This window comes from Sminthopsis crassicaudata, chromosome 5 (genome assembly GCF_048593235.1).
Source record: "Sminthopsis crassicaudata isolate SCR6 chromosome 5, ASM4859323v1, whole genome shotgun sequence".
Taxonomy (NCBI): domain Eukaryota; kingdom Metazoa; phylum Chordata; class Mammalia; order Dasyuromorphia; family Dasyuridae; genus Sminthopsis; species Sminthopsis crassicaudata.
In genome coordinates this window covers 104,641,853-104,664,551 of record NC_133621.1, presented here as the reverse complement: position 1 = coordinate 104,664,551, position 22,699 = coordinate 104,641,853, and the positions used below count along the sequence as shown (strand labels likewise).

General features: G+C 37.5%; 1 protein-coding gene across 1 annotated transcript in view; it reads right to left on the bottom strand.

Moving 5' to 3' along the window:
* DGKI (diacylglycerol kinase iota) overlaps positions 1-18,820 on the bottom strand; it is a 570,574-nt gene extending 551,754 nt beyond the window's left edge. Inside the window, 2 exon segments of the mRNA XM_074267817.1 lie at positions 18,389-18,736; positions 18,738-18,820. Coding sequence (XP_074123918.1) covers positions 18,389-18,736; positions 18,738-18,820 — 431 coding nt within the window.
* Between the last annotated feature and the right edge of the window lie 3,879 nt (positions 18,821-22,699).

The window sequence follows — 22,699 nt, the reverse complement described above, 5'->3', positions numbered from 1 at the left end:
AATTTCAAATGACCTCAGTTTCCCCATCTATAAAATAGGAAAATAAAAACATCTAATATACAAGGTTGTTTAAGAATCAAATAAAATAAAATATGGAAGGAATTTGGCAAATTTAAAGTGCTATGCAAATTCTAACTATTATCATTATAATTTTTATTTATAGTCTGAGACATCAGAGTAGGACCTTCAGTACTATATCAAATATGGCTCAAAATAACTGAACGATCAATTGAGGTTTAGCAATCTGATAAATAAAGTATTCCCTCGCCCCTTAGAAATGGTCTTTGTTATAATGAGATTAAACTGCCATGGCTTACCTGTCATCCAGCTGTACATTCAGACGTCATTCCTAAATCCTTAAAACCAAAAGTAGCCTGCTTATCAGTTGGAATCATTGGTGGATCAGAGGTGAGACTCTAAGGTGCTCAGCTATTTTCTATTGCTTTGCTATATTCACTAAATCTGGTTAAAAGAGTATTTCTCCCCTGGAATACCCTGAACCACATGAATGTATGCTATATGTAAGCTAAAAACGCAATTCCTGTAAAGCTGACATGCTATTCTTAGAGATGCGATGTCATTACCTTAACTGAATTTCTTACAATGAAACTGCAGCTGCCTAGCAACCAAAGCTAAGAAAGATGGAGACATTCCTTTCTTCCTGCTTTTGGAGAAGGAAGAGACTAAATTGAAACAGCTTATTATACTCTCTCCTATATTCTTAGAGTAATCAAGTCAGATATTCAATAAAGTGGCTGGACTTCCTAAAACAGGAAGCTGGTGGAGCAATCAATGCATTGTTCCAATTGTGTCATCTATAACTAAGCAATTCAGATAAAGTCATATAAATTAAATTAAGTGGCAGTCTTGCTAAATAACTTCCATAGAGAGGAATCGCACGTGTGTGTGTGTGTATACACATATAGGGCATGCCTATAATATTAAAACTAATGATATTATAATAATCATAATGCTAATATAATGTATATATATAATATGTTTATGTCTATATCTAAGCCTATATCACATATACATATAAAGGTCAATATACCAAAGGGGAGGCTGACATTGGACTCCAAGTAACTGCACTAAGATCCTGGTTCTTCCTTTACTAGTTATATTGCCTTAGGTAAGCCACTAAAACCCTAAGAATCCCAGTTTTCTCATCTGCAAAATGATGATAATAATATGAGATGACTCTCCAGATTTTGCTATCACACTTCAACAGTCTTCTAACATTAGAATTTTCCTTCTGCCCCATGGTCTTCTTACCCTGGAACATCCCTCTATACCTGCAGTCCCTTTCTCCCATTTCTGAGAGAAATTCGTTCCTTCATTTCTATCCCAGCTCTCCTTCTGATTCTGTGGATTTTGTCACCATGCCTTTTTATGGGGACTGCACCCCCTCCTCTTTTCAGCTCCCTTTCATGTACTATCCTCTCCCATTACAATGTAAGCACTAAGAATAATGATAATAATAATAATAATAATGTAAGCACACTGAGGGCAAATATTATCTTTCTTCTTGTTTATCTTAACACATTACCTGATTCACATTAAAGGCTTAAGAAATGTTTGCTCACCTTGAGAACACAGCTCATCAAGCTTCTGTGAAATTCCAGTGAGATAGTATTTATAAGGTATTTTGCCATCTTGAAAACAGTATATGAATTAATATATATTTATACAATTATACACACACATGTTATTGCCAGTCAGTCACTCATTTTCATCTGTCTCTCTTCATCACCCCATGGCCTTTCTAGGTTCCACTATTTCCCTGAGTCTATCCAAGCTCATGATTATTGCTTCCATGACACTTTCTATTTATCTAAACCCCTTTTTCTTTTCCTTTCATTTTTTCCAGCATCAGGGTCTTTTCTAAAGAGTTCTGTCTTTTCATTAAGTGAGCAAAGTTATCTGAGCTTCAGCTTCATTATTTGACCCTCCAATGAATACTCTAAACTAATATCTTCAAGGATTAACTGATTTCATCTCCTTGCTGTCCAAGGGACTCTCAAATGGCTTTTCGAATACCATAATTCTAAAGTACTGTTTCTTCAGAGCTTAGCCTTCTCTACAGTAACTGTCACATATAATATTATATGAAGCAGAATGAAATGTAAAGGGCAGCGCAAATGCTAGAATGGAAGTCAAAGGATCTGCCTTACCTGTGATCTTGGGCCATACTAATTTTTCTGAGTCTCAGTTTCCTGTAAAATCATCATAATTCTAGTTACCTCTCAGGGTTGTTTTAAGGAAAATGCTTTACAGCACCATGCAAGTAGAATTATTGTTCATATGTAGATGTATAAAGTTATTTATATATAGTGATAATTTGATATATACAATGTAACAAAGAAAATTCTCATTTATAACTACAATCCACTCTCTGATTAATGTTGGGATTAATGCTTCTTCAAGAAAGATAAAAACCAAATTGGGGTGGCAATGCTCTTTTAGAGTCCTAAACCCTAAAGCCCATGGATATAAGCATCTTAACTAGAACCCAACCCACTCCTCCAGGCTCTTTGAGACTCCATTAGCCACATACCTACATATGATAAGTATTCACACTAGAAATGTAGAAATTCAAAGTAGGGTGAAACCATAGGCAACCTAAATAAAGTAATTCTTTGGTCCCCAAAAATATGCCCTTTTCAGCTCTCATACATAGATAGACAAAGTTTGTTTGGGGTTTTTTAGGTATAAGGAACTCTTAGAATCCTCAACACAAATCACAACTATCTATAAATTGGAAAATAAATCCTAAGGAAACACCTAAGTAATGGAATAGTTAAGTGGTTGTCTAGGCAAGGTAGCCCAACTAATGAATATCAAAAATGGGATTTAACCATGGGTCTTCATGACTCCAGGTCTAGCACTCACAACAAATAGAAAAAGGAACATAGTACCCAGATACACACTTACAAAAGCAGGCAATGACTCTCTAGTTGTTCACATAGCTATTATATTCACACAAAATATTAGATTATGAACTCCTGGAGTTTGAGAACTATCTTCTGCCCACAGTGCTTAGCACATAATAGGAGTTTAATAAATATTTCCTACTCAACATAGCTGGTTTAGAAGAAGGTTTCTGAGAACGGGATCTGGATTTCTCAACCGTAATACAAAATATAGAAATAATGGGCTCCCAGGTGGAGCTAGGGTAAATGTTGTATAAATTTATTTGCCTGCTGTTTTTCAAATCTATCAAAGAGTCTTTAAACTGAAAAGGGCAGAAACTCCTAATGTAATCACCAAGCCAGAGATCATAAAGAATAGTTACAATTCAGGAAAATAGCAATTAGATAGGAGACAAAAAAAAAAAAAAAAAAAAAAAATGGAACCAAGAGTAAAACCTAGACCTGAAAGATCTATACACAAAGATCTATACTTCAAGTTTAGGCAACAAACCTGAGAAACTAAGGAATACTTCCTTAAACTTTTAGAGAGGTAAATTTAACCTCTTATGTCTTGTTGAGGTTGGGTGAGATGAAAGCTTTGATTAGAATGTGAATCTGAATGGGGTGTACCTTATTCTAAAGAAATTTGATAGGTTATACCATGAAAGCATAATCACATGAGAAAATTCAGAAAGTAGAAAGATGACAGAGAGCATTTTGATGAAAATGAACAGAAGCAGAAAAGAAGAGACTTTATTATCAGAATATACTATAGAACAAGACTTGTTAAACTTTTTCCACTCATGATCCCTTTTTGCCTAAGAACTTTGTATGTGACCCCAAAAATACCTACATAAAACAAGTATACAAATCAAACATTTACCAATAATGAATCATAATTTAATAATACCCACATTCAATTATGAAATCCTCTATGGGATTGTGAACCACAATTTAATAAAGTGGACTAAAGACTACCTGAACAGAAGGAGGAAACATAAGGAGATGAGAAAACACACCAGTGAATGAGACACTGACACATGGCATAGTAATTTTTGAGGACTTCTAATTGTACAGATATCTATTATAGCTCTCTATCTGCCAAAAATAAAGCAGGTAATATCTTTTTTTATTTGCCTTTATGATAATTTCATGCTTCTTAAGGTGAAAACTAACAAAGGGAAGGATTGTTCTAGATCTGATTTACCAGTAAAATGAAAATGGTTGCTGAAAAGGAATAACAGGGATCCTGTGAGAGGTGACCATAGTTTCTCAGAGATAGAAAAGGAAAGAAAAGTCAGTCACTGACTGACATTGTCAAGAGTTTTGGTGAATATATTTCAAGAACTGCAAAGGAAGGACAAGCGAGACCTTATGGACCAAGTTCTACAAGGAAAGAAAATCCAAGAAAGAAGGAAAATTTAAGAATGAAATTTCAAAAACAAAAAAAGAAACTATTCCAATGAGAAGAAACAGGAATTGCCTGAAGAGACTGATGGAGATGCATGCCCAATAAGCTTGGCAGAAATAACTCCTCAGTCAAGTTAGAGTTTTAAAAGGATATGAACAGAAGAAAAAAAAATACAGGTAACAAGATGAATGCAAAAGCATAGCATGGTACTGTAAGAATAGCCTTAGAAACACTAAAGATAGAAATAAAGCTGGCCTGGTAAGGAAAACTAAGGACAATAAAAGACTTGTGGTTTTTTTCCTTTAATCTATATTAAGGAAAAGCAGACTATCAAAGAAGAGATGGGACCACACTTCACAGTGTGCTCAAATCTAATTTTGTTTCTATTTTCTCCGTCATAAAGAATGACTTTTGTATTGATGAGGACAGAACAGAGAAGTTAATAGGGAGTTGACATCAAAGACAAGTAATAATGAGAATACCTAGTTATCCTTGATGAATTCAAGTCATCTGGCCCAGATAAACTATATTCTGTTACTGAAAATACCAACTAATGTGAATGCTGAGCTGATGTCACTGAGATCGAAAGATTGTGTAGAATGGAAAAATTACCACAGGACTGAAGAAGGTAAAATTTTGTCCTAATTTAGAAAAGTGGAGAAAACAAAATCTACAAACTATACTGATGAACTTCACTTTAATTCTTGGTAATATTCTAAAATGTTTTATTGACTGATAGTTCATGAATTATCTAGGAAAAAAAAAACGTTCACAGAGAGTCATCATGGTATCAAGAAAATCATGACCAAAAAACCTTCCCCTACCCCTATCCCTTTTTCTGATAGGAATGTTGTTGTAACTATAGTTTACCTAGATCTTAGCAAACTATTTGACTTAAGTTCTTCATATCATCCTGGTGGGGAAAAAAAAGAGATCCACTAGGTGACAATACATTTAGATGGATTCCCAAGATGAATGGTCAAAAGAGATCTCCAGTGACAATCTTCTTGGTTCTGGACTAGTTAACATTTTTATCAATGACACAGATAAAAGAATAGACAGCAGCATTCTTATCAAATTGGCAGTGATAGTAAACTGAAACTGATGACTAATACACTAGATGACAGACTGAGGATCAATAACATTCCTGAGAGGTTGGAATGTTAGTTGGTTCAAAAAAACTACTTTACAAGTTCTAATTGTGAAGATATGGTTAGACAGCAGTTTGTCTAAAAAATACAAGGGTTTGGGTAGAATACTACATCAACATGAGTCAGTAATGTGATGTCTCTGCCAAAAAAGGTAACAGACTTAGGCTTTATTAAGACATCTGTAGCATTTAGGAACAAAGGGATGATAAACTCACTGTACTCTGAGATCAAATAAAATAATACATTCAAAGAGCTTTGCAAATCTTAAAGTGATATGTAAATGCTTGCTATTATTATTATTAACCAGAATGGTCAAAGGCCTAGAGCTTATGCCATATGAAGAGTGGTTGAAAGAACTGGAAATATTTAGCCTAAAGAAGACTCAAAGAAAAGAATAGTAGCTGTTATTAAGCAATTAAAAAGCTATCACATGAAGTATGAATTAGAATTGTTCCATTTGATCTCAGAAGGCAGAACCAGGAACAGTAGGTTAAAGTTTCAAAGGGTCAAATTTAGGCCTGGTATTAGAGGGGAGAAAAAAAAATCACCTTTCTAACACTGAAAGCTAGTGTCATTATACTTTTCAACTTTGACACTAAAGAATAAAAAAGGAGATATACTTTTCCCCTTCTTTACAGAGGTAGGAAATTATGAGTCAAATACTTCCTTAGACTTTAAGACTTTGTTGATGTGTCAGTTAATTTTGTTAAACTTATTTCCTTTCCATCTCCTATTCTTTTATTCTTTGTTAGAAGGGAAGGGCTCTGAGGAAGAGGAAGAGGAGGGATATATCTGAAAACAAAATGATAAAAGGATAACAATTTTTTTACATTAAACTTCCCGAGGGTGGAATGGGATATCTCAGGAAGTAGTAATAGGCTGCTCCTTACTGGTAATATTTAAGCACAGGCTAGAGGATCACTTACTAAGTAGGACGATTCTTTTGGGGGAATAGATTGGTCTAGATCAGGGGTTCTCAAACTACGACCCTCAGGCCAGATACAGCCTTTGGGTTATGGCAAATGGGCTGAGGGGGGGAGACAGAGTGTGAGTTTTTGTTTTTACTATAGTGCGGCCCTCCAACAGTCTGAGGGACAGTGAACTGACCCCCTTTTTAAAAAGTTTGAGGACCACTGGTCTAGATTGTCTCTGAGATCTGTTCCAATTCCAAAATTCTGTGATAGTTGAAAACAAGATTGCACCTAGCAGAGGGAAGAATCTCAAAAAAAAAGACCTTCTCTACCAAAGAACATGGCTATTCTAGTACAGGTATTAGTCTTCTTGATTTTTGTTATGCCATTGGACTCCAATGACTCGAGAAGAGAGAGAGAGTGATGTTGATGACTCTATATAACTCGAGCTCACTTAAATCTAATTCATGAGCAAGTCAAAGCATCAGCCCTGATGTCATTGGTCCTCTTCATAAACAAAGAACAACAATCACAAAAGCTATCAGGAACACACATGTAGGGATGCATCAACACTAGTTGAACAAAGATGAGATTCTACCTTTGCAAAACTGCTATCAAAGAGTTGAAGTTGCAAGGGATGATTGAGCATGAAATGAATTCGGTTAGATAAACATGTATTAAACACCTATTACATCAAGGCACTGGACTAGGTGCTGAAGATACAAAAAATACACACAAAAGTCCCTGTCTTTAATAAATTCTACTGACAGAATAACAAGGACTGCCTTGGGACATGAATGGTCAGAGAGCAATTGGATAAAGCTAAAACAGAAATCCCTGCAACCTCTGATCTCTCATCAGGTTAAAGATTAAAGAGGGAAGATATACTTTCATCTCTCAATCACACTGCATATACCCTAATGTACTTGTTGTTTCCATACCATCTTATCATTAGGATGTGAACTCCTTAAGACTAAGGACTAATTTTTTGTCTTTCTTTGTATTGTTGATGCTGAGAATGGTAATTAGCACATAGCAAACAATTAATAAAGCTTATTAGCTTAATGTGACTTGACTCTGAAGGCAGTCAGATTAAAGTATGAATTTAGGAAGATATAATCTTGAGGTTGTGTAAGGGGGGGGAGTCTAAAAGGAAAATAAAGCCACAATTTTAAGTTAAATGGGTTTAAAAAAATCTTTAAGAAAAATTCCATCTAGCTGAACTAAGCTATTTCAAAAAAAAAAGAGTGAATAAAACACTGTCCTTTAGTATTCTGAAGATATCTCCAAAAGTTGATCCTAAAATGCTGGTAGTCCTTTATAACTGTTTCATCATTGACTCATAAAAAGTTCTTTTATTCTTAAATAGCCTCAAAGTTTATTTTTGAAATCGAGTTTCATTTTCCTGTGGAATCTTGGAGATAGTCCTCATGTGTGAAAGAATTATTCAAGTTTTAAAAACCTGTCTGTTTCCTAGCTACTGTGTGGAAGTCCATTTGGCATTCAAAAACCTGTCAGATTGCCCTATCTTCCTTCTTTGAGAGATTATGTTTGCTTCATTCAACAATATCTGAAGATACCAGTTGGAGCTGCATTAATTTCACTATTTGGAACTCCTTTCTTCAATTCTCCTTCAAATATTTACTGAGTATCTATATATAGTTTGGGGGAAGGGAGGAGTAAAATTCAGCTTTTTGGTCTATACAGTTTCTAAAAGAGATGAAAGTAGAATTTATCAGAAGCCTCTATTGATTATTCCCAATTTATCCATGTATCTATCTTATTTATGCAACGTTGTTTGTATGCTGTCTCCCCTATTAGAATGTGAATTCCTCGAAAGCAAGGACTGATTTGCCTTTCTTTGTATCTCTAATGCTTCGCATGGTGCCTGACACATAGTAGATATTACTAAGTGCCCGTTGATTGGCTGACTGACTAATAACTAGATCCCTAGGTCTTGCTTCATTTTACAGTAAACACATGACAGTCAGCCCTTGAACCCTTCAAAGTAAATAAAAGCCATGTACCCTTCCTCCTGGATCATTGCTCATGTCTATGTTGAAACCTTAGGCATTTCTTTTTATCCAGGCTTCTTGACAGAAAACTTTGAAGTAAACCTGTTTTGTTTGGGGTGTTTTTTCCTCCTCTGAACATTAAAAGGGTATATGAATAAGCATGCTTACTTTGGAAAGGGACATTTTTCTTTACAGGGATTTCCATGGGTTTTGCTCCTCTATTTGGTGTGATTTATGAAAAGGGAGACACTGGATCAAACCACTTATATTTAGTGGCCTGTTCCTTCCTATGCTTGTGAGCCAAGGCTTCTGTTCTTAGGTTCCTGACTCATTTGCTCAGCCTTTCAGAGGTGGGGCTCTTTGTGTGCCTGAGGACTAGCTTCTCTGTCTCCGAGGATACTGGCTGACTGCCTGACCTTCCCTACTTCCATGAACAATGACCTGGGCCTTCCTACTTGGATTCTTTCATTTATTTGCTCCAATCTTATGAAGCCTTGAAATCAAAGGGAAGAATGAAAAACTTTGGGTACAAATTAGAGGAAACAGATTTTAACACTATATAAGGGAGAATTCCCTAACAATTAAAGCAGTTCAAAAAATGGAATGTGCTTCTTTTTAAAATATTGAGATCCCTATAAGTATTCAAGAAATGGAAAAATAATGTATCAATCAAATCAAGTTTCAAGAAAAGTCTGAATAATTTTCCTGGAAACTAAGAATCAAAAGACAAATATAAGCGATAGATGTTCCTCTGTGTGTGTGTGTGTGTGTGTGTGTGTGTGTGTGTGTGTACAAAAAGAGAGACAAAGACAGAAAGAAATGAGGAAAGTATATATTCTTAATGGGAATGACAACTTCTATTAATTTGTTATTTATGGTTCATTTATTATATATGGATATCATGACTAAAGTATAAGCTCTACCTAATGTTCATACTAGCTAGGCAGTTTTAACATTAACCCTGAAAATCAAGCTTATAAATAGAAGTTTGCTTTACTAACTGGATTTAGAAGAATGTGCTAACCCATATGAAGCATCATTTTTAAATATTAAGTTAGTGATAGTCATTGCCAATTCTGGCTAAATCTTTTTCTTCTCAGACTTAATAGTGGCCAGACCTTTTTTTGGCTTATATCAGGATTTGTTCTATAACACTGCCTGTTAATGTCATCAACTAATCTTGAACTAAAGAATTTTCTTTTTCCATAGAAATCACATTGGCTTTAATGCAAAAGTCATATAAGTCCCTGTAAGGGAATGGGGAGGGGAGGAAATAAATATTTATGTGATGCTGCCCTATGACAGGCACTGTGCTAAGTGCTTTTACAAATAATTATTATCTCATTTGATCCTCCCATCAAATTGGGAGTTAGACACTATTATCATCCCCATTTAAGTGACTTGCCCAGGGTCACAGCTTGTAAGTATCTGAGAGCAGATTTGAATTCAGGTCTTCCTAACTCCAGACCCAGTGCTCTATCCATGTGCCACCTAGAAAGAAAAAAAATCTCTTTTTAAAAAAACTGTACATCATCTATGTCCACTAGAGATGGGGAAATGAATTGGACCCATAACTAAATGGGAGGAAGAGAATGGGATAGATTTTATTTGCAGAGCTAAGAAGTACTTACACTGAACCCAGCTTTCTCCCTGAAACAAAAATTCATCTTTTTCAAACCAATTTTTTTCTGGTGGTGTTATATGGCTAAGAATCATAAAATAACACAATCTCTGAGAAATAAAAGTGCAGGTCACCCAAAGGACAATGAAGAAACATATGGTGGGAGTAAATAGGCTACAGCATAATACTAATGACAAATTGCAGCTCAGAGCCGTGTTAGAGATATTATCAAAGAGATGTATGGCCAGAAAAGGAGGTGGGCCTGTAATGTAAGAAGAGTAAGAAAGAACAGATAGATAGCCTCTGTGCTGCTGGGGGACACACAGCACGTCAAAAGACCTAGCAGACTGGAGAGCTCCCTTGGGGAGGATTAATGAGAAAACTTTGACAAGAGTTATAGCAAATGAGAAGGCAGGGAGGAGCCATGATATGAATTGTTGGAGGATGAGCTCATAAATCCATTTAAATATTGAAGTATGATCTATTTGTTTTTGTTCAGTCCTTACAGTTCTATGCGACTCTCTGTGACCCCATTTAGCATTTTCTTGGCAAAAATACTAGAATTTGCCATTTGTTTAAATGTGTTTTTAAAAGATTTAAAAGGGGGAAAGGGCTTAACCCACTGGCTTATAACAACAACAACACTGAGAACTGTTAAACTGATTAAAGAATATTCTTATGCAATTTTCTATACAATGACCTTTACATCAAAACTGACTTAGATTAGTAGAAAGAGAAAGTCAGTGACAGAAGTGTAATAATCAGAAGAACCTTATCTGAATCAGCCAAAAGACAATTGAAGGATTTTATACACTCTCCAGGCAAATTAAGTAGCCATGACTTTTTTCTCTATTTCGGGTCTAACCATGAGAGAAAAAGTAAACACAAAGTACATGCAGTAGGGAATCAATATTCTCCCTTGGCGAAGGATTGGCTGGATTAAAGTGTTCCAGAGCTAATTGGTAGTGTTTGGGAAGCAAATTAATGCCTTCTCCTTGATAGGCACAAATAGATAGTTAAAGGTTTATGATACCACTCTGAAGCCCCCAAGAGGTTGGCAAAATAGCTGAAACTATGAACAGATACAAGACTAGTGGCATTAGGACACCAAAATGATAAATGGGAGAAAATTAGAAGTTTTCTTTCAAGTATAAATGAAAACAAAAGATAAACTATGCAGTGATTGATAACAATAGAAAATCAGTAGAAGGTACTTGCACCTAGCAGTTTTTATTTCTTTAATTTTGCTCTAATATTGTATCCCCTTGAAATAGTTAGCAACTGGCTAATTACATTCAGCATTATTTTAATGACCACTATAGAAAATGCATAAGTAGCTATTTTGTGTGCTGTTCTATCCCTAGCTCTCATTTATTTACATCTGTTGAAAATGGCCTATCTATACCACTAAAATCCATGTCACATGGTACCAGTCACTATAATTGGAACTATAATATATATTATTGTTCAGTCATTTCAGCTGTGTCCAATTCTTTATGACTCAATTTTCCCCCCTGAGGTAATTGGGGTTAAGTGACTTGCCCAGGGTCACACAGCTAGAAAGTGTTAAGTGTCTGAGATCACATTTGAACTCAGGTTCTCTTGACTTCAGGCTGGTGCTCTATCCACTTCGCCACCTAGCTGCCCTGGGTTTTTTCTTTTTAGAAAACAGGGTTAGATAACTTGTCAAGGGTCACATAGCTAATAAGTGTCCAAGTCCAGATGAGTTCCTGACTCCAGACAGATACTGTACCACTTAGTTGCCTAGAAGGAAACAAATTGTATCTATAAGATAAGCATGATTAGCTAGAATCTATTAGATATCAATAAATAGCATGACCCCACTGGATTGGCCTTTCTTTTTTATAATCTCATTCCAAAGTATCTCTCTAAATATTTGAGAAAATATTTGCTCATCTAGATTATGCATTGGTTATGTGCCCTGAAAAAAAAAAAAAGCCAGTGGAGAGAGCATCTTATGCCTTCAATAAAAAGTAAGATCCTTGAGAGCAGAGAGTATTTCTTTTTATCTTGACTCTCCGGCATTCAGCACCATGTCTGACATATAGTAGATACTTTTTTAGAATGTTTGCTGTATGAATAAAAACATCAATGTTGTGAAAACAAAAATTCAAGGATAAAGCAAAGCCCTGCAAAGGGGCAAAGAACAACCTAAATCTCATGATGTTCCATATAACACTTTACAGGTTACAGAATAATTTCATATACATTATTTCATGTGATTCTCCCAGGTAGGAAGGGTAGATAGCAAACAAGGAGAGCAAGCTCAATTCTGACTTACCCAAAATCTCAGAGCTACTGAGTGAGGGTATTAAATTTTGAACCCAAGTCTGAAGCACTCTGGTGCTTTTTCTATCATATTATCCTGCTTCTTTAATACAAATACATACTGAGTAAAGAATCAAAGATCTGAAGGATAGGACTACTGATAGAAGGTTTGTTCTAGGTGAGTGTTGCCTAGGAAAGAATCACAAACTATATCTGGGACATGCCCTCAAGTTGAGCAGGAGTGAGAAGGGAACAGCTTAAGGACCTTAAGACAGAGCTTGAGGTTGCTTCCAAGGAGTCTGACATGCATGTGGGGACAAGAGAGAGAAGCTCACTCTAGCCTGTCATCTGATAGGTTCCTATTTTAATTAATTTTTCTGAACTGTGTTAATGTTAAATTTTATTGTTTCTATGCTGGTGAAGGACTTCAGTTACTTTCTGGGCTATAGAAATTTGGCTCCCTAGGACAAAAACATCCCAGTTGCCCAAATAAGGCACAAGTGTTTATTTCCTTAACGAAAAGTTGAAATAAACAGTTTATTTTATCCATTTTTAATAGTGCTTCTTTCAGTAGTCCTATCCTTCTGACCTTGGTTCTAAATGGGATGGCCCTGGAAGTCTACTTGGGCAAGGAGTGTGGTGAAAACAGAGAAGAGGAGATTATTCTCAGATGGGCAATACCATATCCAGCACACTTCAATACTCTTTATCTTTATATTTGAAATATCTTCCATTGGCACTGGCTCTTTTTCTATTTCTTAAATTGATCAGATTTATAATATCTCTGACAAGCACATGATTCATAGAAAAGGAGATAGGATGGTATAGTGGAAGAAAAGAGATTGGGATTGAAGTCAAGGACCTTCATCTCAAAGCCTCAATTTCCTCATTTTAATACAAAGATGGTGGGGTATATCAACAGCTGGCCTGGAAGTCAGGACTTCCAGGGTTCAAGTTCCACCTAATCTGGTCACATGCCCATAAGAAAGCAACTTCTCAGCCTCTTCAGGTAACTCCAGGTGAGTTGCAAAGTAGTTGAGAATCTATATTGGCAGAGGGATTTTCCTCACTGGGAGTTCCTATCACCAAATTAAAATACAATTTTAGTCCAAAGCAATATTTATGATAACAATCATCACCATAATAACATACTTCACATGGTTATTATAAGGAAAGCCTTTTTAAAGTGCTATATAAAATGTGAGTTAGCATTGGACAACTCAGAATTAATGAGCTAGAACCTCAGAAGTCATCTAATACAGTCCTTTCCCACCCTAGAAAAAGGAAATGACTAGTTCAACAGCTAGATCTTAAACTCAGATCTCCTATATCAGGCCAAAACTATTACCACAGTACCAGGTATAAGTAACCAACTTATTACAAACCACAGAATCCTTTTCTATAACACCACCTGAAGCAGAAAATTCTTAATGTTACTATTTAACTTTCTTGAAGCGAGTTATATTTGTAATAATAATTAAGAAGTAACAACTGGATCCATACCATTCCTCTATATCCATATTAGCCTTTCTTCTATTTTTATTCTGTGTTGGAAAATGAAGAAATGGAAGGCTAATAAAATGTCTTAATTGCCAAGTTAATAAAAAAATAGGCACTAAAGAAAGTATTTATTGATTTTAGATACTTTCTGTATATGCAACATTCTAGGCTAAGCAACATACAGCAACCCTCAAATGGTGTTTAATTCACCTTCATCTTGTCCTGTCAGAAATGACAGAAAGAAGGCATTTCTACCCTCATTTTATATAGAGAGAAACCAAGGCAAAGGGCAATGAAACACCTTGCAAGCAGGTGAGAGCATAAGAAATATATCCCAGTGCTCTTCCCTCTCAGAATCATACTTTATTCTCACACTTGGCTGCCCATATGATAGCAGAAGTGTGAATTTCTCATTGGATTCTATACTCACCCACATTGCACCTGGGTAGTATTTTTTTTTGTCACCATATGAAAATCTCATAAGGGTATCTTTGTAGAGATGGCATGTGCCATGTGGGTGAAAGAATGTTTCTCAGCAGTCCTTAACAATTATATTTTTCTCCCTGCCATGTGTTAGAATGTATAAGCTTCACTGCAAATCAGCAGAGGAATTTTTTCAGTTTAAATATGAAAGAAGTACAGGTGCCCAAAGGTCACTGTGATCTGTAAGGAGATAAAAGGTCATGGAGAACTACATTTGGAACAGGTGGAAAGAGAAAAAGCAGCAAGTGGGCAGCTATGGCCACACATACAAAATCTCTCTCCCTCCTCTATCTCTCTGTCTCTTTTTCTTTGTCTTTCTCTTTCTGTCTCTCTCTCCCTTTTCACTCTCCCCTTGTTCCTGTCTTGTTTTCCTCTCCTCCCTCATATATATTCTCATTCTCTCTCTCTCTCTCTCTCTCTCTCTCTCTCTCTCTCTCTCTCTCTCTCTCTCTCTCTCTCTCTCTCTCTCTCTCTCTCTCTCTCTCTCTCTCTCTCTCTCACACACACACACACACACACACACACACACACACACACACACACCCCACCTAAAATGTATCCTCTGAAAACTAGTGTGTTTCTGAGAATAGCTTCTATTGTGCTGATGTAAATGGGAGTCCAAAAGGATGGAAAAAAAATCTCCTACACATGACATAGTCTTTTGCATGTATGTATCTGTTGTAGCACCATAATTTGTAAAGAAAAAAAGGTACTAATTTTAAGAGAAAAGTACTGGCTCACTACTGCCTCATAAACACAGCGTGTCTACAAAGCCTGCTTGCTCTAGGGTAGCAGGAACTGAAAGAAAAGAAAAATCCTCATGGAAAAATAGTCCCCCCCAAAAAAAAAAAAAAACTCAAGAAGGATGAGATAATGAGGGGAAATCTGGGGTATAAAGGAGTTTATTTTCCTTAACAAAGTCAAAGTCAAGCAAAATGAATAATCAGCCTCCAGAAATGGCTATTTAAAGGTTTTTGAAAAGGGCTCTGGTCTCTAAAAAGACAGGAGTCACTGCATGCCCACCCACTCCTCATTTATTTTTAAACCTTGGTTTATATGTTCCTTAGCAACAGAAATAGATGATGAGACCCCCACACACACACCTCCCCCAAAACATAACCCCTTTTCCTCACTCTGTCAAGTGCCATTTCACAAGAAGCTCATGTTCTTCAAAAAAGCCCAGAAAAGCAACTGAGCAGGTAAGGCACTCATACTTTTAATCCTCTGACAATCCAAAGTTTATTAACTTACTAAAAAATGGAAGACTAAGGCTGTATTCAAATAAACCGACCTTTGTAAGGCAGAGTATATCTTGAAACTCTTGCCTGCATCCATATCAATATTCCTGAACAATTTTTAACTGATGCTATGGAAAACTTTAAATGTGGAGTCAAAAGATGCAGATTCAAATCCCAACTCCACCACTTACTGACTGTTCTGTTCTTGAGTAAAATTTTTCTTTCTGGGAAGGGAACAGACTGGTTATTCCAGAAACTTCCTTTCAACTCAAAATCTAATCCTGGAATATTGCCTTTTCTCTCCCCACCCCATAACCCAGACCCATATATGCACAACACACACACACACACACACACACACACACACACACACACACACAGTTCATGAACCATCTCAAGCTGGATCCATGTTGTGATAGCTTTTTTCAGATAGTTTTTTCTCAAGAAAAAGCAGATAAGTACTACATCTAGAAACAGAAAGGAAGCCTTGGGTTCAAAGCTTGCTTCAGATACTAGCTATGTGAACCTGAATAAGTCATTTAAACTCTTCAGGTCTCAATTTTCTCATCTGTAAAATGAGAAGGACGAACTCAATAGCCCCTAAAGCCCCTTCTAGCTCTAAATCCATCTATAATCTCACGGTCCTATGATCCTATGACCTCACTTTTCCCTCCAGGTGCTATCAGAGCTGAGGTAATGAATTAAAGAGCTCCTCCTAGGCAAACAGATACCAAACCACCAAAAAGCTTGTTCTCCCTTCCTTTCAGACCATCTGTAAGCATGGTCAGGACTCAGGGCTCAGGCCAGCTGATGACTCTGATGCAGATGGCAGTCAGGAAGATAATTTTTCCAAGTCACCCGGAGCAAGAATACTCTGTAGGGGTCTTTTGCCTTGATTCTCTTCTTTCCATTCCTTCCATATACCATCTGACCTCATCTGAGGGGGTCATAAGACATGAAGTAAAAGGTCACAACTCTCAAAACAACAGAGACATTTTTTCAAGATCTCAGAAAATTAGCAGATAAAGATTTTAAAGGGAAATGATGCTTAAAGAGCACCCACCTCACTAAAATGGAATTCAAAAGCCTATGACCAGACAGAAAATCCCTTTGGAATTTGATCTGCTTTCCCTTACAAATGTCAGCCTGAGACCTACATAGGGAGGAGTTGATACAAATGATAATGTTGGATTATTCCATTCTAGGAAGTGATTTGGACCATGACAACAGAGACCCAGCAGAGTTGCTTCATATAAATTAACTCCTGATCATTACAGCACTAGATTGCATAGCAGCTCCAGCTTCCCAAGGACTAAGTAAGAAGTAGCATGCTCTATGTCCTAACATGCCTCCCTAGAGCCATCCTTCCCCATCACTCCCACCTCCTCTTACCCTATTTTTAGAAAGCCAAAATATGAAGATCGAAATCTGATTGGTCCTGATCTAAGTGAGTAACAGAAAGAGCAACTCAGGTGGGAAATTCCCTCAGCCTACTGGGAACAAAAATGCAACACAGGAATTCTGGAATGCAACTTCTTCAACCAGCAATTTTGCAACAATGAAAAAGTAGAAATCACATTACCTACATTCAGTAAATGACTAGAACAAACAGATCTATAAGTCTGAGGGATCCCAGCCAGGCACAATGTCTATAGGGATCTTAGTGATTCACCTATCTACCCCCACCCCAAACACACACACACTCTCTCAAACCCACACACCTTTGTCACTTGCCTTTGCTTACATAACAGTCCATGGGTTAACAGGCTGGATATAGCTTTCTGGAAGGGAACACATAAGTTTGTTTGGGTTTTTTTGTTTTTGTTTTGTTTTGTTTTTTTAGATGAAGATGCTTGCTTTTTTCAGATCTTTTCTCAAATAATATATTAAATCTCAAAAAGAAAAAGATGATAGTAATCTATGACCCCCACATTACCCCAATCCTTGATCTATCATAAGAAAACCCACTAATTCCTCCATTTGAGCTGCCCTAAAATAGACAATATCTTGATTCTCTCTGCATAACACTTCATTTTTGCCTTTTAGTGAGATGCATTACAGTGAAGAGCTTCTCTTCTACACCATTCTGGCTAGAATAGCTGCCAACATCTACTACCTTTACCTTCCTTCTATTCTCCCTCCCCTAGCCCCAATTATATAGTTCCAGGAAGTGATTATGATTGTGTTGTTCTTAACATGGGTCTCCTCATCGTGACACCAAGAGTAAACTGTAGGAGACCCCCCACACTTTTGCACAGAACACACGCAGGCAGCCCAGATCATGATACTAAGGTATAGGTCTATATATACAAATATATATACATATATGTGTGTACATACATATTTATACATTTGTTAGTTGCAGGGTTTTGTGAATATAATTTTTCCTCTTAAATATAAAGCTGCTCTGCTCTTCGCTTCTACCTGTCGGAGTGATCTTAGTTCTTAAGTTAGTGCCAAGGTGCCATCTAGAGAAATCTGGGGGATTTCTGGTGACTAAGGGAGGCAATGACTGATGGGCAACTTTAGGAACGACTTTCGGGTTACCTGGATCTCCCACCACCACCACCATCCTCCTATTCTGAATTAAAGAACCAAGGAACCCTTCTTTTCTCCAGTCTCCAGAAGCTCAGCCCGAGGACAGGGTGGGAAAGGAACAGCCTCCGACTCCAGACACGAAGCTGTGCGGAGGGTAAAGATTCCAGGAAATGGGAGTGGGGGTGGGGAGAAGAGAAGGAAAGCTCGGCAGGTGTCTCCAACTTCCTGATAATCGTTTTTAAGGAAAGAGAAAGGAGTGGGTTTGAGGAACCTCTTAAAAGGACTTGGAAATCCCTGGGACTCTTGGGTTTCTCTCTCCTACCTGTAAGAGACCTGCTTCCGGAAAGTTAAGTTTCTCAGTTTCTCCTCCAGAGCCTCGTCCTTCTCCTTCTGGCCGGTGGCCTGAGGCTCCTCCAGGGCGGCTGCTGCAGCCGCCACCGCCGCCGCCGAAGCTCCAGCCCCTGCGCTCCGCGTGTCCGGTACACCGCCCTCGGCTCCGCGGCAGCAGCTCCCGCCGCCGCCGCCGCCGCCGCCACCGCCGCTTCCGCTGCTGCTGCTGCCGGCAGCCCCTTTCTCCTCTCCGCTCCCTGAGCTAGTGTTCATGTTGGCGACCCCGGGAACCACGGACAGAGCTGAGGTGGAGCGGCTGCAAGGACCCGGGCCGGGGCCAAGTGGCGGCGACTGCAGGAGACTGGGCAGGTCAGCGCGCCGCTGGCTGGGGCAGCAAATGGCAGCCCCTTCCCGCAGCATCCATCCGCGGCTGCACCGCACAGGGGCATTGTGGGAAACTCCGTGCCTCCACTCCCCCTCCCCAGCCAATCAGGGGCCGCCTCCCTCGGCCCTCCCCGACACCCCCGCCTCTATCAACCTCTCCCCCCACCACACATACACATACATACACCCGCCCAAAGCCCACTGGCTTTTCCCTAGGATTTAAAAAAAAAAAAAAAAAAAAAAAACAAAAAAAAAAAAACCTGAGAGGTAATACAAACGGTGCTCTGTGAGGGACCGGGGAAACTAAGGAAAAGGGAATGAGGGTCAGGGGCGAGAAGGAGCTCTCCAGGAGGCTGGGAAGCAGGGGATGCTAGAACCTCAGAATTTTAGAGCTGAAAAAAGGCCTTAGAGATCAACTACTCAGCCCCTTTATTTTACAGATTAGAGACCTGGTCCCGAGGAAGAGCTTTCTCCAGGCTCCGAAATGTAAATAGTAACCGGCCCCAGACAAAACCGGAGTCTTGTGACCAGGGATCTCTCTGCTAAGGTGGCCAGCGCCGATACATTTGTAGTAAGAGATGAAGATTTCTCTGTGGTGAAAGATTTGTAGGGAGTAAGGTCTGGGGCAATTTCTGAAGGCAATTCTTACTTTTAGAGCTTTCCTTATTCTTCCCTAATTAACAGTAGGGGAATCCAGTAGTTTGTTTTTCTTCAAAGCTCCATTTTAAAGCATCTCTATTTGGCAAAGATCCTATTATTCCTCCACACCTGTTTGTTGGGTTGTGTACGTATAGGTTAAATCACACATCCTCCAACAGAGCAGAAGAAAAAGAAAATCCAGGAAAGGAAAGAAGGTTATCAGATACAAAGTGAATTCTGACCAAGAGATAAAGCTAGAAAGGCAAGGTGGGGATTTCAGCCCTAGAGAAATCTGATACTGAACTGAATCAACTAATTTCAGAAAGAAATCTGAGTTGATAAATTTTACAGAAGCACACAGCTTATCTCAACTTTATTTTTTTATAATGATCAAAAAAGAAGTTAAATTCAAATTAACCATAATACGAAAGGATCTATGTGCAGTGATTTTAAAATTTTTCCATGACCTTATGTCACAAACAAACAAAAAATTGTTTTTAGACAAACATGAAGAAGAGTTAAATGGCAACTAAAAAAATAAATATCCTTCAAATATGCACACACAAGAATAAATATTTACATATCACACAAAACAAAGATAAGTGTAGGATGGGGTGGGGGAAAGGGAATGGCAATCATTAGAATTTCATCCTAGCTTCACTGGAAATATGAGAAAGAAGGGAAGATTTGAGAATTGTATTGTCTCTTTTGAAAATTGTGCTCTTTTTTATTACTTTACATCATAGACCTAATAAATAAGTACCTATCTAGCATGGAGAAAATATTTTTTTATTGTAATAGTATATGTATTAAAAATGTACTTGTCAAAGCACCTTTCCATCCTTTTTATTGAATGTGGTATACTTAGATATGTGTTTATCTCACCTTCCTCTGGCCCTAATTCTGGAGAAAATCTGCCTTCTGACTTATGCAATAACACATAACACACTTCCCAGAGGACATAGGATTTCAGGAACTGCTTAAGTAAAGACAAGTACACCATTTGGAGGACAGGCTCAGAATTTGAGAGTTCCTGGTCAAATGAAAGGAGCTTCATAAAACTGACCTAAGATGAGAGGAAGGAAAAGATGAGAAAGATGAAAAGGAAATAGTGGTAATAGCCTGATGAAGTGGCTTTGAAAGCCACTTTGGGAGGTTTACAAAGAGAAGATTAGGGAAAAAAATCAATCAGCCAATATTTATTGAATATCTCAATTCAAATGGACATGATCTCTCATTCATGTAAAATAATCCTGACCATGATACAGATTACAACCCAAACATTTTACATCTGCCTATTCTGTGTGATTCTGGTCCATGTTCTTCTATAAGTTCATCAAAGAGATCCCATCCAAAGTGCTGGAAGTTTTCCTTTCTTTTTCTTTTCATTACGAAAATAATAGCCAAAGGAATCTATCTCTCCTTTGACACATGACTGTTCTGTCTTCCTATTTGTTCATAAATTTCTTTGAGTAGTTTACCTCAGTTCATATTTCTTTTAGTATCCCAAAACTAAATATTTTCTAGACTTTTAGACAGATAGGAATTGTTATTAAATCAACTAACTCAATTCAACTTTTTTTGTAAAGAAGGCATTTTGCTAGGCACTGGGAATACAAAGACAAGAAGCTAATATTTATCAGCTGTCTCTTACAAGCAAGGCACAGGCAATGACAGCAATCTGATTTTACAGGTTCATAGATTTAGAACTGGAAAGGATCTTAGAATTAATTTACTACAGTATCCTCAATTATAGATGAGGAAGTTGAGGCTCCAAGTAGGTGGCAAAGGGGATACAGTTATGAAATTGGAGGCCAGGAAGGCTTGAGTTACAACCTTGCCTCAGACACATACAAGTTGAGTAACACTGAGCAAGTGAATCTCTCAAGTGCCTTGACAACTGTCAATAAATGAATAAAAAGAAAATACATTTATTAAATTCTTACTGTGTGCTAAGTACTGGGAGTATACATTTAAAAAGAGAGATGAGCCCTGCTCTCAAAAACTTAACATTCTTTTCAGTTCCAAATCTTCTCCTTCCCTCTACCTCACTGAGAAGACAAGAAATATAATACCTATCATACATATGAAGTCATGCAAAATATATTTTTGCATTAATCATGTTCTAGGAGGAAAAAAAATCAATAACATTTATCAAGCACCTACTATGTATCAGGCACTGTTCCAAGCACTGAGGATACAAAAAGAAACAAGACAGTCTCTGCCCTCAAGATGTTTATAATCTAATGGGGTTGAAACAACATGCAAACAAATGTGTGTGCGTGTGTGTGTGTGTGTGTGTGTATGTGTGTATGATAAATAGAAGATAATTAACAGAGAGGAGGCATTGGAATTAAGAATTAATCAAGACTTCCTGGAAAAGGTGGGATTTTAGTTAGGATTTAAAGCAAGCCAGAGAGGTCAGTAGTATTCTAGGTATGGGGAACATCCAGAAAGAATTCCTAGAGTCTAGAAATAAAGAACCTTGTTTGTAGAATAAAAAAAAGTCAAGAAAAATAAATAAAAGGGGGAAAGAGATATACTTCAATCTGCACTCCATCAATCCATCAGTTTTCTTTCTGGAGACTGATTTTTCTAGCATGAGTACTTTGGGATTGTGGTGGATTAGTTACTTAGTCTTTCACAGTTAATTAATTGTCTTTACAATATTGCTATTATTGTATAGGTTATTCTTTTGGTTCTACTCATTTTATTTTACATTTGTTTATGCAAGCCTTCCCAGGTTTTTTTGAAACCAATCTCATCATTTTTTTTTTGCTGAGGCAAATGGGGTTCAGTGACTTGCCCAGGGTCATACAGCTAGGAAGTGTTAAGTGTCTGAGGTCAAATTTGAACTCAGGTCCTCTTGACTTCAAGACTGGTGCTCTATCCACTGCACCACCTACCTGCCCCTCTTCATCATTTCTTACAGAATAATAGTATTTCATTCATTTTTATATTATGATTCATTCACCTATTCTCCAATTGATGGATATATCCTCAGTTTCTAATTCTTTGCTACCACAAAATGTTGCTATATTTTTGTACATATGGATTTTTTCCCCTTTTCTTTGATCGCCTTGGGGTATAGATCTAGTATCAGTATTGATTTTGTTTCAGTATTTACCCTGGGTCAAAGGGTGTCCACAGTTTTATATCCTTTGGGCATAGTTGTAAATTGTTCTCCAAAATGATTAAACTAGTTTGCAACTCCAGCAACAGTGTATTAGTCTACCAATTTCCCCAGAGGCCATCTACTATTTATCATTTTTCCTTTCTG